This window comes from Equus przewalskii, chromosome 12, assembly GCF_037783145.1.
Source record: "Equus przewalskii isolate Varuska chromosome 12, EquPr2, whole genome shotgun sequence".
Classification (NCBI taxonomy): domain Eukaryota; kingdom Metazoa; phylum Chordata; class Mammalia; order Perissodactyla; family Equidae; genus Equus; species Equus przewalskii.
Window position 1 is genome coordinate 41,242,465 of NC_091842.1, and position 15,961 is coordinate 41,258,425.

The 15,961-nt window shown below is 52.3% G+C and overlaps 1 protein-coding gene across 3 annotated transcripts in view; it reads right to left on the reverse strand.

Annotated features, from left to right (window-relative positions):
- Positions 1-9: 9 nt before the first annotated feature.
- Positions 10-15,961, reverse strand: part of CRAMP1 (cramped chromatin regulator homolog 1) — a 64,741-nt gene continuing 48,789 nt past the window's right edge. For all 3 annotated transcript variants that reach the window (XM_070568857.1, XM_070568855.1, XM_070568856.1), the window contains exons 12-21: positions 15,031-15,212; positions 14,863-14,937; positions 12,623-12,704; positions 11,106-11,210; positions 10,812-10,990; positions 10,022-10,090; positions 9,219-9,450; positions 8,168-8,332; positions 6,680-6,825; positions 10-3,958 (exon numbers count right to left, since the gene is read on the reverse strand). In XM_070568857.1, the coding sequence (XP_070424958.1) occupies positions 3,794-3,958; positions 6,680-6,825; positions 8,168-8,332; positions 9,219-9,450; positions 10,022-10,090; positions 10,812-10,990; positions 11,106-11,210; positions 12,623-12,704; positions 14,863-14,937; positions 15,031-15,212 (1,400 nt within the window). In that variant the 3' untranslated portion in view covers positions 10-3,793. The remainder of the gene's footprint in view (positions 3,959-6,679; positions 6,826-8,167; positions 8,333-9,218; positions 9,451-10,021; positions 10,091-10,811; positions 10,991-11,105; positions 11,211-12,622; positions 12,705-14,862; positions 14,938-15,030; positions 15,213-15,961) is intronic.

The window sequence follows — 15,961 nt, forward strand, 5'->3', positions numbered from 1 at the left end:
CAACAATTATTAGATCAAGTATTAGTATGTATTTATGCACAATAATAAAAACAGATTTACAAGTTGAACTGGAAATTTAAACATAAGAAGTTTAACAGCTTTTGTTTATTATATTAAATAACCAAAACACCTTTTATTCCCAAAATTGGTAAAGAATAAATAATATAATTTACAATATGGTACAAAAAATAATCAGGAAGGACAGGCATTCTGCTTTATACATATTCTGTATATGTATATTTATAATCTATAAAACAAATTCACATCTCAAACAAGCCGAAAACCTTGGATGATATGGCTTAACGATTATTAAAGGAAACAGCAATGAGTTCTGCTGCCCATAAGCTCTAGAGCCAGCCGTCCCGTGACAGAGCGAAGGGCACAGGCTGCCGTAGTGCTTCCAAGACGGCTCACTTAACATGACACAATTACTGCAGGGTCAGGAGAGTTCTGACAGTTGGAAAGGTTTGCTGTGGGTTTCTTTCCTTTTTTTTTCTTAAGACAAAGTGCCCTTTTTTCTTCACAAATGCATCTAATCTCAATGTCTTAAAAAAAAAAAAAAGCAACTGCTGTTTTCCTCCTCCACTTGTTTCCAGTGTCTTTTATTCCATGACTTTTCTTTGCACAGTAAGTGTGGATTCAATGGTGTGATTGAGCTAAAGATGCTATTAAACTGATAGGCCCCCACCAGGAATGAGGCCATGGTACACAATGACAGAGAATGAGCCTCTGAGGCTAAGGACCTGGAGATGTGCGAGAGTGAGCAGATCAACTGATGAAATGTTTTCAAATATTCCCACTCCCTGAGTGAGTACCCTACCTAGAAGATACCAAGAGATGAGAAATATGTCATCACCGACCTTATGTGGAATCATGAACTTCAATTTACCTCTGCAGTCTTCTGGAGAATGGAATGCTCCACACTGGATATTCACAATAAACAACCAAGGCCAAAATACCAACTCTCTGGAGACCAGAGATACTCAATCTTTAAAAAGATGAATCAGCAAAAAATATGCCAGATAACATTAGAGCGGCGACAGAAAGAGGTTTCTGAGAAACTGATCTGATCTTAATCACAACATGCTCAAACGCACAAAGGAAGCTACAGGTGCACACTGGGATTATCACAGCCTTCACTCGGAAGCAGAGGAAGATGCAAGAAATGGGAGGCTTCTCTGCTTGGGTCTCTTGAAAATCTCGGCCTTTAACAGCTGCTTATTTTTATATCTATCTATTCATTTAGGCTGGGAGAAAATGCATTCAGAATTTTAATGCCACAAATGACACCATTCTCCCTTAATGTTGCAAGCAAATGCCTATACCTATCTGGTTGCTTGAAAAGCAACAGAATTTTCTGGAATTGTGTCAGCTTTATTACAGATGAGAAGAGCCAGCCCACTCTCCTCCCTAACCCACCTCCTCACTGGATGACAATGGCCACAGTCAGATGCTCCCAAATGCAGTCAATGTCAGAGACCCAAGAGGGAGGTGCTGCTAAATAGCCTACAGAAGCTCACCCGCATCTCCCATTTTCCTCTTTTCAGATGTCACTGGGTAGCAGTGCCAACCTACCTGCTAGACTGCCGTGGGGTGTCTCCTGATGGACAAGCAGCTCAGGACCCCTACTGTCTCTGGCACAGTGCACACTGCCATTGGGCATTGCTCCCAGCATCAATGTTCTCATGTTACTTGGCATCTCTGGTCCCAGACGGGAGGAATATGAGAAAGCAAGTAGTGGCCTAAACTTGGCCTGGTGTCCTCGCCTACTATAGACCTAAGAAAGCGAGATGCCCAGAGAGAGATCTACTGATCTTGTTTAGCTCAATAAAGTGCTAATTTCAGGAAGCTGATACACTGATCACAAAACACAAGCTAGTTTAAAAATACTCTGGTTCAAACAATGCTGTCTACATCTCTTAATAAAGTGGCACAATGTCCCTTTCTTTCACATCTCCAGAGCTTTGGGACTTTTCTTAAGAGCCCAGAGGAACTACCCACACAAGCCTTTGTTAGTGATGTTTGTGCCTGGAACCGGATCTTAAAGAGGGAAGCAACAGGCGAGAGCTCTGAGAAGCACTTGGGACAAAGGAAGGAAATTAGTGCCCGGAAGCTGACTGTCCTGTTTCCTCCTACGGCTTGGAGTGAATGACCCTGTCTACAGCCTAGAGTGGCTGCAACTGGCTGGTGAGACGACAGGATCAAGAGCGTCCACTCTGCTTATACACGAAAAAGACCTTTTCTCCCCCTTTTCACACTGGCCCTTTTCAGCTCTTCAGTGTGGATAGAGAGAGAAGCCTGTGGAGAGGGCTGCCGTTCCACTGCCCATCGGGGAAGACGAGAGGTGAGCAACAGAACGGTGGTCAGGTCAGGTGAGTTACAGAAGCCAAATGGGTCCTGGCCGCAGGGTGGAGGGTGAGGCGGCAGGCTGGACGTGGCTGGACGGTGACTGTGTGCTGAGCCTCCCGAGACTGAGAAGGCAAAGGAGCCTCATCAGCTCCATTCTGGGCAAAGACTGGACGTCGGAGCATCTGCAGTGGTGACAGTTGGTCATCCAAGGAGGCACAGGGGGCACAGCAGAGAGACGTGCTTTTAGTGCACCCTGACTGCACCCAGATGTGTGACCCCTGCCTGGATCCCCTGAACAAGAGGAGGAGAAACAGGATCATGGGCAAAAGCAGGCGCAAGAGATTATGTCAACCTGTTGGGGCATACACTGCACCAATGCTGATGACAGAAGAGGGGACTGAACAGAGGAACCTTCCCCACAGAGGCCACCGAGCTCAGACGCCAATCAGCAACACACCAGGACTGCAAAACGCACAGGAAGTCTTATCTGTACTCAAACAAGTGCTTAGGCATCATCCTGGTAGAGAGAACTAACACCTAGAAGCAACCTGCGGATGGACGCAGGAAAGAAACCAGCTAAACTCTGCTCTTCCTCTTCGATGGCTCCTAGTTCTTAAAACACAAGAAAAGCATTTTCCAACATGCTTAACAGGATTTTTTCTAAAAGTCCACACAACCGGCATAAGATGTGATTCTTTTCCCCTTCCTGTTCAGTCAGTCAGAACAAACCTCTAGATGAGGGAGGCACTAGGCAAGGATCCGTATTTCTGGCATGATGGCACTGGGTACACTGTCCTGGGACCCCTCTGCTGCCTGTGATCAGAGTGTCCTCTGAAGTGTCTGCTGTCTCAGGGTGCAGACACCACCAGGCAGAGCCAGGCCATGCCCGGCTGCCCTCCCCTGTCATCACTCTGCAGAGAAAGCAACCAAAGCATGCCGTAGGTTTGGCAGAAAGAAAGCAGCAGTGGCTGGAGCCTCCCGGCAGGGCAGGAGCACAGACCGGGAGATTACAACTCCCCGGCACGGAATGACTCTGGTGAGACACACCTACTCCTTTCTCTCGGAAAGAAAACCCACTGGAATGTCCAACACAACAAGCGAGGCAAGAGCATGGGAGATGTGGTTGCTATGCAGACCCTAACGTGAGACCTCACGAGTGGCAGGGAACTGCTCCAACGCCACAGCAATGTCTGACGTTAGCCCTTCCAGAGAACTTGTCCTCATCTCCTGGGCCACCACTGTCCTCTGCCCTTTGGGACACGGCTTCCTGCTTGTGGTGCACTCTGGGGTGCAGAGGTGCCTCTGTTCAGACCGTCTTTTGGGGGTCCTGGCCTTGACGTATATTTTCTCTAGTCTGAAGAGGGCTACACCTACCGCGGGTGAGGACCACCAGCCCTGCAGGCCCTCCTCTGCAGCCTCCAGGGTGCCCCGCCACCAGGTGCAGTCACTGGGATAGGTCGCCAACGGGAGGGCCACTTCCACCACCATCAAACAGAACCTCTCGGCGGCTGGGCTCGGCGATGGACAGTTCTTGGGCCAAATCGTTGAACCGAGATATGTAATCAATGCTGTTTTCATTCATCATACACACCAGCTGGGAATCCACGACCTGCAGGACAAAAGACACAAGGGAAGACCACGTCAGGGAGCTGGCCCGCCATTTGGACTGGAAGTGACTGGGTACCACGGCTGGGACCTCTGTGGAAGGCAAATGAACCTGGTGTCTCTCCGGAGTGAAGACTGGAATCTCCCACTGACTGGCCCTATAACGGCTGCCCGGGACCCTGGGGAGAATTTTAGAATCGCCTCTGTCGTTTTGAACACTCACTCTTTTGACAAGTGTGCACGATCGCCTACTGTGAGCCTGGCATAGCTGGTTGCTGGGATCAGAGTGGTGGTTCCCTCCACATGAGGCTCATGGGGACAGAGTCAATAAACAAAGAGGCAAATGGCACACAGTGGAATGCAGAGACGGGGGGCGGTGCCTGAGGGAGATGGAAGTAGAAAAGGGGGATAGAGTTTGCCGTGGGGGTTGGAAGCACCTTGCTGTCAGAAGAAATAGCAAGAGCAAAGGCCCTGAGGTGGGAACAGGCTCCGACTATTCAAGAAACAAGAAAGCTGGTGGATGTGACAGTGAGTAAGGCAAGGAGTGGAAGATATGGAGAGAGAGACTAGAGCGTGCACAGGAGGGCCGCAGATACTAGGGCTTTATTCTGTGGACAAACACATGGAATTTACAGTCTTCAGGATTTACTGTCTGCCTATGTCTGGAGTGGAAGCCTCATGAGGAGGGGGCCTTTGTTTCATTCACTCAGTGCCTACAGCTGTGCCTGGCATTTAGCAGACCCTGAATAAATATTCGTGAATGAATTCCATGATATATGAACAAATGAGCAGCCTTTGGAAAATTCTGAGTAGAGTTATGGCATGAACTGAACCTTAAACTTTTTAGTATGAGAAATTTCAAACAAACTGAAATTTGTTTTCAAAAAGTTGACCAAATAGTGACTGTCTTCCCCCACATATCTGTCACCAGCTTCATCATTATCAATCTGTGGCCAATCTAGTCCCACTTCTCCCACCCGCTCCTCATTCCTGCCACTTCTGTTCAAATCTCACCATCAGATCACTTCAGCACACGTTCCAGATTGTACTTGGAGACAATGAGGCCTCCCTCAGAAACACACTCATGTGTTTAAGTGTAGAGAGTTCTCAGTCAGACTCTTTTGCTAAAAATTTGCTAGTCCTGCAGGTCAATGTGTCTCAGTTACTGGCTGTGGACACAGTAGTTCGTGGACAGCAACCATCTTTGTTCTGTGCTCCTCACCTGCATGTGCAACACGCCACCCAGAGATCTTGTTAAAAATGCAGACCCTGCTGCGCCGGGCCTGGGGGGGCCCACGTCTGCATTTCTAGCGACTCCAAGGTGTTGCCGCAGCTGGTCTCTGGGCCAACCTCTGAATAGCGGGGTCTCAGCGTGTCGTCTCAGGATGTGTGTGCAGAGCCCATTTCTACAGGAGCCGACTGCGTCGACGTCCACACAAACACGGCAGGGGGAGACTGGCTTCTTGCAGGACATTAGAGCCACAAGGTGTTCTCTGAATAAAGGTTCTGTGGCCAAATGGGCACACTGAGGGGAGGGGGATTACTATTCATCTTCTCTGTTTATCTTTGGGTGAGGCTTCCAGTCACATCATGGCTCAGCTCAGAATTCTCCAAAGCTTTCCCATAAGTTCCTCAGGTCTCAAGATGCACGTTCCGATACTGAGAAGCTGAGGAGCCCGTGGCTGTCACACAGACAGCTATGTGAGCTCTGTTTGATCCAGACCTCCCTCAAGCCCCTGATTATAAAAGCCTTGAGGGATACCCAGGAACACTCAACCTCCCCGGGAACCAGGACGTGGGAAATGCTGCTCCAGGCCTTTAACAAAGGACTGAGCCCAGCCGAGTGGCATTCTAGATTTAGAATTCTCTCCTCTGTCTAATCTCTCCTGTTTTATAGCACAAGCACCTGTTACTTTGTGCTTGCGTTACAGTTGAATGTACCCAGCTTCACTCCCTCAACAAGCACTCATCCCTCAAGCCGCACGTGCCCACAGCCACCACTCACATGTGGCATGGAGGCCTGGGTGACTACAAGAGCCGAAACCCTGGCCAAAGAAAAGAGGGGCCTTCGGGTCAATGGATGATGGTCATGAACTGAGCCTTGCCTCCACATCAAGGGTCTGCCATAATGTGACTCCTACTATCATCACCCCGACCATAGGAGGAGCCCACACGGGCATCTGTGCCTTTCTGCAGAACCCACTTCCCCAGCTCAGCTGGGTGGCGGAAACGAGTGAAGACACAGGGAGACACTGCTCGAGGTCCCCTACTGTCAGGTGGTAGCTCTCATGACACAACCACCAACAACCGCCACTTCCTTCTCCACAAATGGCCGCAGTGGATCAGGAAGCCAAAGCAGTGCACAGCAGTGGTGCCTGTCCGAGGCCATGCGCAGGTAAAGCACAGAATGAGATCCAAAGCACGCTCCGGCTGCCTGCAGAGCCCTTGGTCAACCCTGACACCAGGGCTTCCTGGGTTCTGATGCCTTTAGGGCTCAGCTGTTACTTAGTCTGTCATTTGCTGCCACATGAGAACAAATGCTGGCCCAGTGTCACCAGAGCTTCCCTTCTCAGGAGAAGTCAGAGAACTGGATCTGTATGTGCTATCTCCTGATGTTTAAGTCTTGACAAGCTGTTCTTAATAACCAAACATGTCTGCCAGAGAAATCTGGCAACCTCCAGAAGTGGGCCAGCAGTCCAGTCCAGGCGCAAGGTTGTGTGCTTACCTCTGCGACATCGGCCAGGGACCTGGACACAAATGAGTCTCGCGAGTTTCCATCCAGCAGGCTGGGGCCCAGCAGGGAGGTGCCACTGTTGGTCCCGATGGGAGTTGGCAACATCTTCCGGCTCTTCTCTGGGGAGATGAAGCTCGCTGCCAAGAGGAGGAGGAAAATGCTCTGAGACCGGCTTGGTCTGGACCAGTCCAAGGGGAGGATCCTGAGGGCTGGGGTGGCCACGCCAGGCCCCTTCCGGGCACCCACCACACGCTCATGCATGGTGCTGCGGATGGAAGTCCCTATGCTCCACCTGGCTTTTCTCCTGTGGCGAGCCTTGGAGAGTGCCCCGTGCGGCACATGTAAGTGTGCCTAATTCTTCCAGGGGTTCCACAGTGCTCTGCTGTCTGGTCACCACCTCCATATAAGGTGGTTTCCAATTTTTCATGATTTATATTTGACTGTGCAGATGTCTGCACTGTTCTATGTGACGTCTCTCACAGGAAATACCCATCAAGCGCTGGCTTCCCCGCACCACCCAGACCAGAGCCCCCATCGTTCTGGGCTGTAGAGTGTGGCACCAACACACAAGGCTAACTGGGCTCGTCATGTGTATAGCACACCCGCCTCTGGGGCAGCCAGTGCCAATGACCACGTGCCAGCTACTCTCTCAAAATGCAGAGCACATGGATCCCAGATGTGCCACAGGAGCTCCTCCTACACAGAAAATGGAGGCCTAACAACCCCTGGGTCTTTCCCTAACACCCCCTTCCTGCCACATGAACACCTGGTGCCCAATGAGGATGAACACATCCTGTGAATGTTCCAATTTGGTCCAACATGCCATAGGACAGTGGGAACATCCACTGCAGAATACTGAGAACAGGAAGAGCGGGGCTAAGAGCACAGAGAACCAATTCCTTCTACCCTGTCCCCAGCAGCAGGGCCTAGCGGGGTTGGGTCAGGATACTGGGGAGACTGGAGAGGATGCGGGGGGCCGTGCGGGGAGGTGGGTGCGGGGGGCCGTGCGGGGAGGTGGGCGCGGGGGGGCCGTGCGGGGAGGTGGGTGCGGGGGGCCGTGTGGGGAGGTGGGCACGGGGGGGCCGTGTGGGGAGGTGGATGCGGGGGGCCGTGTGGGGAGGTGGATGCAGGGGGCCATGTGGGGAGGTGGGTGCGGGGGGGGGGCCGTGTGGGGAGGTGGATGCGGGGGGCTGTGTGGGGAGGTGGATGCGGGGGGCCATGTGGGGAGGTGGGCGCATGGGGGGGCCGTGTGGGGAGGTGGGCGCGGGGGGGGGGGCTGCACACTAGGGATCTGGGCATTTTTCCATGTTAGTGATGCAGAAAAAAATAAACCCTGAAAAAGCTAGCAAATAGTTCTCGTGGGAGTTCTGCTGAGGAGCACGGAGAATCCAGACTCCAGCCACCAAAGGTGATGCTGTGGAGCCCTGCTCATCCCCTGCTCCTCTGAGATGAGGAGCCGGGTGCCCTCCAGATACGCACCAAACAAGCTGCTGAGCGACGAGTCCGTGGGGTCACTGGGGCACCACTGGGGGTCGTGGGTGGGGGAGGCAATCCAGTCTGGCTGGGGGCTGCTGGACGGGGAGGGAAGACTCTTGGAACTGTCACTGCCATTCAGTTTTGCTGGAGAAAGAGGGACTCCTTCACCTGTCAACCAAAACCCTGTGTCAGAGACACCATGTGGGGCGAATGGCAACCCACTTCCCCAACCTGCCACCCAGAAGGCACTGGGGCAGTGGGCTGGCATGGCTGTGCGCACTGAACCTGGGAGACCCTGGACCCTGCTGGGGCCCCCAAAGAGGGTGAACAGTGCTGGTCTACGGAGGGGACTTCCCAAGCAAGGACATGCACATCTTGGCAAATAACCATGACTGACGGAGCAGCCATCACTGACGGAGCCAGGCCTGGTGCTGAGCGCCTCACCTAAACCCCTCACACAGCAGACAACAGCCCTGGGAGGTGCACGCTAGTGCCAGGCCACTGCTCAGGAAAGTAAGGCTCAAACAAGTCAGTGACCTGCCCACGGCCATGTCTGTCAGGCTGTGAACTCAGCTCTGTCTGAATCCATGGCCTGAATCACACTAGTGAGCACCAACTGTGCCACTGCTTCCACCACACTGTCCCAAGAGCTGGTGGAGCCAATACCCCATAGGTACCAGCCCAACCCTCTCCAAGAACCCGCAAAACCTGTGGCATCCACCCAGATCCAGAACCAACAAGGAAAATGCCCCATCTGATCCCTGGGCTGGATAGGTCCTGCGGGCCCGTGCTCTGTCTGTCTCTCGGGGCCAGGAGAAGCCCCAGCACCATGAACAGCCGCAGGTCCTGTCTGACCTCATCCACCTGCGCTGCCCCTGCCGAGGCCGGGCAGCACCACGTAGGTGGCAGACACTCCATATGCAACAATGAGAGCTGAACGGAACACTCCCAACAAGGCTGGCAAATATTCAGGCCCCCAAGAGGAAGTCTGGATCGCCCCTCCTGATGGGGAACTGACTCCAGGACGGGTGTGCAGGGGCATCCTCTTCCTTACCATACTGGCCAGAGCTGATGGCAATCTCGATGATGGAGTCACTGATCTGCGTGGCAGGCTCCCCCTGCGAGAGCACGTCCTCGGGCGGGCCAGGCAGGGAAATGTCCAGCAGAGCAGAGACGTTGGGCGGAGAGAGCCGGGTGCTGGAGCCCTCCGATGAGGGCAGAGGTGTGGAGAGCCCGTTGTGGAGAGGAGGCTTGGACAGCTCAGATAAGGAGAGAACAGGCGAACCCTGGTGGGAGACAGGTATTGTTGAGAGACAACAGATCAATCGGTACAAAGCAATGAAAAATCAGCCTCAGCTCGAGGAGGCAGTGACCAAGTGATGGCAAGTCAACAGAGAGGTGATGGCCCCAGCAGGCACCTCATCCATCTCAGTAAGAAACACACTCAGGGAATTTACTTCTGAAAGTGCTCCAGGGATGGGAGAGTTGGAAGGCCAGACCAGGGTGGCCTAGATCTGCTTCCACTGCCGGCAGGACACATGGTAACACCCGGGCGGAGGGTGAGTGCCAGGGAGCTCTACCAGCTGACGACCTCCACCCCCTTGGCCCAGAAAACTTAGTCCTTCCAGAACTGCGTCTGAATCAGCTAGCCTTGCAGACAGGGGAGGAAGGCGTGAGATGGGAGACGAATGCTCCTCCATCTAGGCAAGGTGGGTAGAAGGACAGAGTTGCTGGGCATCAAAGCTGTCCATGTGTTCCTGCCACGTATGAGGCTGGCCAGCAGGACTGTGAGGGTGCTAACTGGCATTGGAGAGGGTCCTGGGGCAGCTACTTGCTCAGCAGCCAACAGAACCATACCTGGAAACCGTCCGTCACCGGCTCCTGCTCAGGCCTTGAGGCGACACTGATGAATGGGTCGCTCGTGCCCTATAAGAACACCAGGAATGCCGGTGAGCCCCTATACACCACGCGCCAGAACTCTGCCCAAGCGCTCGCCAGCCACTGAACTCCCAAGAGAAGAGTTGCTCTGCCCCACTGGCCTCCTACCAGCCAGAGGCCCAGGAGACCATCGCGGTCTAGGCTGGAAACTCTCCCTGTGAGCACAAGAAACTTCACTGCTTTCAGAGTGTGGGCCACTGGGCCCCGCACTTCAGACCCCTTGTCAATTGAGAGCCAGCACAAGTGCCGGCAAGAGGCCTACTGTGCCATCCTCAGGCAGCACTGAGCGTGGAGCCAGAGAAAGACACCGGAGTGAGGGAGAGTGGAGACGAGCACGGCCAGGGAGCCACCGGTGTGCAGTCGGCTGACGTGGTTAAAGCCCTTCTCAGACAAAGCTCCATCTGCCAAAAGACAGATCTCCGCACCTGACTTAGTTCAGGATTTGGGATTCTCCACTGTCACACAGCAAACCTGTCCCCGCTCTGCCTCCTTCTGTGGTCTTCCCTCTGGACCACATGGCACTCGCTAATACCACAGCCCCCTGGTTCAGTGACTCTCCTTGGGCCCCTTAGGACCTTTCCTTCCTGAGGCAGAACTGGAGTCAAGCAAGACCTCAGCCCCCTGGCCTTGGCTCCCAGCCCTCTGGAGGGTGAGTGATCTGTCCCAGAAGCTGATGGGGACTCGGGGAAGCCCTTCTAAACACACTCACCCGCACGGCGGGGAGGGGGTCTCCATTGGGGTGGGTTCCAGTGGAGTCCCGCCCCGAGGCAGCAGCTGTGACTTCATCTGCAGACAGTGGAGAGATGCCAGGCAGACCCTCGGCATCCAGGACAGGCAGGGGGCTCCCAGGGATGATGCCGGCACTCTGAGCTGCTAAGTCGATAGCGCCTGGCAAAGGAAACAACATTCCAAACCTGAGCTCTGCTGGGGTCCCGAAACCTGCCCCAGAGGGCTCATGGGCACAGCCTTAGGAACTGCCACCACGCCGGTCACAGAAACTTACTGGCCAGGTGGCCTGTAGCCTGGGGTGGAAGGACCTTGGGCACGATTGGCCGAGACAGAGCTGCTTTGGTCAGGGAGGACTGGATGGGCCGGAACGAGCCTCTCCCTGGGAGGAAAAGAGCAGAAGCAGATGCATCGACCCCATTCGCCCGTGCCCTCCCACCAAACAAAGGGGCTGCAGGATCCCTTCACAGCCGCAGTCGGGATCACAGAAGCTGAGGCAAGTCAGACACCACTAAACATCCCAGACACTTGCTAACTTGGGGAAATCAGAGGTCAAACAGGCCCAGGAAGGGGAGAAAGCTCTGATACCCGTGACTGCAACACCACTGCGCTGCCTGGGGGCTGCTGAAAGGCTGCGTTCACCACTGTCATCCTGTGGGAATGGCCCTTTAAGGGTGACAAGCACTTGAGCTGAGCTACAGGCTCGTCTCGGCGGTCAGAGCAAGAATCTTGGACCAAAGGGCCAGCCCAGTGGCGCAGCGGTTAAGTTCGCATGGTCCGCTTCTCAGCGGCCCAGGGTTCACCAGTTCGGATCGCAGGTACAGTCAGGCACTCCTTGGCAAAACCCATGCTGTGGCAGGCGTCCCATATATAGAGTAGAGGAAGATGGGTATGGATGTTAGCTCAGGACCAGTCCTCCTCGGCAAAAAGAGGAGGATTGGCAGCAGTTAGCTCAGGGTTAATCTTCCTCAAAAAAAAAAATAAATAAATAAAAAAATCTTGGACCAAGATTCTGTCTCTGCAATGTGGCTTTTTCCTACTAGGCTTTCTACAGCTGAAAAGTAAGCATGAGGGCTGGCCAGGGGCGCAGCGGTTAAGCTCACGCACTCCGTTCCAGCAGCCATGGGGTTTGCAGATTCAGATCCCAGGCACAGACCTAGCATCATTCATCAAGCCACGCTGTGGCAGCATCCCACATAAAATAGAGGAAGACTGGCACAGATGTTAGCTCAGTGACAATCTTCCTCACAAAAAAAATAAATAGAAAAATAGGTATGAGAAAAAGCAATCGACAGCTGTATGGATCTTTCAATAAGTAAATCTGAAATGTGAAAATCAAGACTGATTTGAAAGATAGGTGATGGAGCATGTCTTTCACTCAACAACTCTCACCATATAAGCAAATTCACTGCAAAGAGCCACAGCCCTCCTGAACTTATAAACTTCCGAAAGCATGAGCTGGATGTCCCAAGATCATGTCTATTCTGTAAAACGCCTGACCACACATCACAGATAGATGCTTCCCTAAGTTGAACGCAGCAAAGCATCCATGCAGAGCCGCCTGAGCCCACCTCTGCAGGAAGCTGCCTGCACACCACCTGTCAGAGGCCCACGCCCACTCGCCCCGCGGCCGGGGCCCAGCACAGGGGCACACAGTGTTTGTTGACAGAATGGACAAAGGAATGCTTGAAATGTCACTCAGAGAGCTGTGGACTCCAACACCTGTCATTCTCAAAGACGAGGCCAAATGCAGGTAGGAGAGAAAGGCTACTCCGAGAAGCCTCCAGTGCTTACCAGTTACGGAGGAATTCGACAGGATGGAGAAGGAGCAGACATTATGGGACTGGTTTTCAGACGGTCTAGGAAGCAGTGTTCTCTGTGGAGGGAAAATTGGCAAGAATCAGGTGATGAAAAGACTCCAACACCAAAAATCACTCAGGAAACAAGTGCTAGGTTGTAAAGGAATATTCCAGATAAGGGGAGCTGAGTGTGACCAGATGGGGGTTCTGGTTCTAGAGCTGATGAAACAAGGGCACTGGGGACAATCTGAGGCAGCCATGTCTTGTGGCCCCCAAGGCCCTGAACACTGGGTCCTCTCTGAGAAGACCGAGAGGATCACACCTTCCCCAGGGAAGACTGGAGGAATGTCAGAATGATCCACCATTAGTCCAGAACATTCTTCCAAATGTGGCTGGAATGCAATTAGTCATAGGAATCTGTTTATAACCACTGGATGTGACTGTTAGGAGAGATACCCCCTTACTCCGGGCCTTCTCACATTTGGGGTAAAGAAAATAAAGCTGCTGCTTGTAACACAGACAGGCTAAAGGCACGAGGCGCCCCATCCCATGCCATCCCATGGTCCCAGTGCGCAGGCCTCCGTGTTTATCTGCCCAGGGCTCCTGTGTCTGAGTAGGTGAGGTCCAGTGTGACGACTACAGCACAGTACATCAATCGCATTAATTGCTGAAAATGTCCGTCGTTGAGATGAAACATTCACAGAAAGTATCTGTCAACCCAAAAGTGTCACGAGGCATTTCTGGCTCTGGGTGCGCTGCCGTGTTCTCTGCTAAGGCAGGAAGGACATCTTCGTGCCCCTCAGAGGTGTCCCAAGGTGCCAGCACAGAGCACAGAGGAGGTACTTCTGGGGGTCACAAACTCGAGAGGAGGGCCATCAGGTAAGCAGGTGAGCCGTTAACAAGGCGAGGAGCTGCGGACTTTCTGTGCCAGCTCTGCTCCAAGCACACACTTTCTGACAGGGCCAGGTGGGAAAGAGTTTAGGCTTTGGGGCCATTGGTCTCTGTCGCAGCCACTCAACTCCACCCCGTGCTGTGAAAGCAGCCGTGGACAGCAGGGAAATAATCACCATGGCCGTGTGCCAATGAAACTTTTTATGGAAACAGTAAATTTAAAAGACCACGTATTGTAGGATTCCATTTGTGTGAAATTCCCAGAACAGGCAAATCCACAGAGACAGACAGTGGATGAACGGGGGCCAAAGGCTGGGGGAGGCGGTAAGGCAGGTGATGGGTTTTGGGAGCGAGGAAAATGTTCTGGGATTAGACGGTGGTGTTGGCTGCACAAGCCTGTGACTACGCTAAAAACCACTGACGTGTACACTTCAAATGGGTGAGCCTCATGGTATGGGAATTACATCGCAAAAAAGCTGGTAAAAAACAAAACAAAACACAACTGGCAGGCCACGTCGGTGACCTGGTTTGCGACCCTGGACCAAAAAGCCACGGAGCTCCCACTGAGTCAGGGAGCGTTTCCCACTTCTAAGGGGGAGGATTAACGCCCTTCCCCAGGTACTGAGATTAAACACTTTAACACTAAGTTAGTCTGCACAACAAACACTTGGGATTTAGGATACATCTTCCTTCCTAAGACCTGTCTGCAAGCCCTCGTGTCTAAATAAATTAATCTCAAGAGAGGAAGAGATTTCTAAGACTTTAACAAAAGGAGATTTATGCATTAATCGAAAAACAATACACATTCATATATTCCTAAGCCCACAGTCATTTCAGAATTCCAGCTTCACCCCTCTTATCTTTTCTATGCCAAATAAAAATGCCCCCTTTCCCGTGTGCCTCTCGCTCCCTGGATCTCCCCTCTGGTCTGCAGAAGGCATCTGCGGGTCCTCTCTGCGTTCATTATGGGCTCAGGAAAGGTCTGGCCTCTGGCCAATCCACAGACCTCGCCAACTGCTTCACTGACTACATATTTATAAATAGATGTTCTAAGAGTCCTCAAATATATCCCAATCTGGGACATTCCTGGGACTTGAATCCCCAGAACTTTGTCTTGTTTGCAAGCAGTTTTCATGTTGTACAAAGATTATCTTTGTTTTTAGGTACTGTTAGGGCCGCTATCATTGCCTTATTTATCCTAGTCATAAGAAGGAAGGAAGGGGCAGGGGTTCCCCATTTCATGTGAAAACGTGAGACATGAGACACAACCAGCTGGGACAGTAGGAGCTGGGCGAGGCCTGCCCTCGAGGCCAAGCACATGCAGACTTGAATGGGGCTCCTGACCTGGACCACCAACGGTTTCCGCAGGTGCCGGTTCCTCAACTTTCTGGGCTTTGGCAAGAAGAAATCCGACTGCATCTGTAGGAAAACAGCGCCCGACCCCTGAGAGTGTTTTCTCACAAACACAGGGTTGCTCCCGGCTAGCAGGGGCAGTGTGGTCCCCGCACTTACGCTGATGGAGTTCAGATGCTGACGGAAAGTCAATTCTGTTTCTTTACTGGGAGAGAAGAGCTTCCCGTGTCGGCTGTTGGGTGGCAGAGTTGTTGGGACAGCAAAAAGGCCGCCATCTGAGTCACTGCTTCCTGTACTGGAGGGACCGGCCACCAAGAGGGGTCTTGGAGGGTTTCTCAAACCTAGACAAGGAGAAGGGAGAGTGAACTCAACTACACTCACCCAGCAACACCTCCTGTAAGAACCGAGTTCTGCCTGGAGGAAAATCAGAAAGGAATTCTGGACAGCCTATTCAGTTTCCTTTAAAGGAATTTCCTATATCTTAGTCCCATAAAAATCTGCTTTTCTATCTTTCTCCCTGAAATCTAGTTTCTACTATGACCAGATCATAGCTCTTCCTCATCGTATAAAGGCACTTTACCACTTTGATCCTCAGCGGGAAGGGCACATACACCTTCAAAGAGCTAGAAGAACCTTCCAGACATCATCAGAGGTCAGCAAACTTTGTCTATAGAGGGCCACAGAATAAATGTCCGCTTTGTGGGCCTTACAATCTGCTGAACTCAGCTCTGCAGCTGTAGCACAAAAGCAGCCAGGAACACATGAACCAACGAGCACAGCTACGTGCCAATAAAACTTTATTTACAAGCAGGCTATGGGCCGTAGCTTGCTGATCCCTGGCCCAAATCTCTAGTTGTACAGACAACAGACTCAGACATAGAGGGACAGAAAAGATTTATTCAGGAACTGCGATTTTGGGACTCTGCTAGCTGTTTTCATTATTGTAGGTGCTGCTGCAAAGCACCCTCAGTTCATGGTAGGAAAAGGTCCCTTCTCCCTATTTGCAAATCTGTGAGATTAAAGTGACAAGGAGTGTGGAGACCAGGTCTTCTAAGCACTAGTTTGGATCCCAGCACTGCAGGTGCAATGG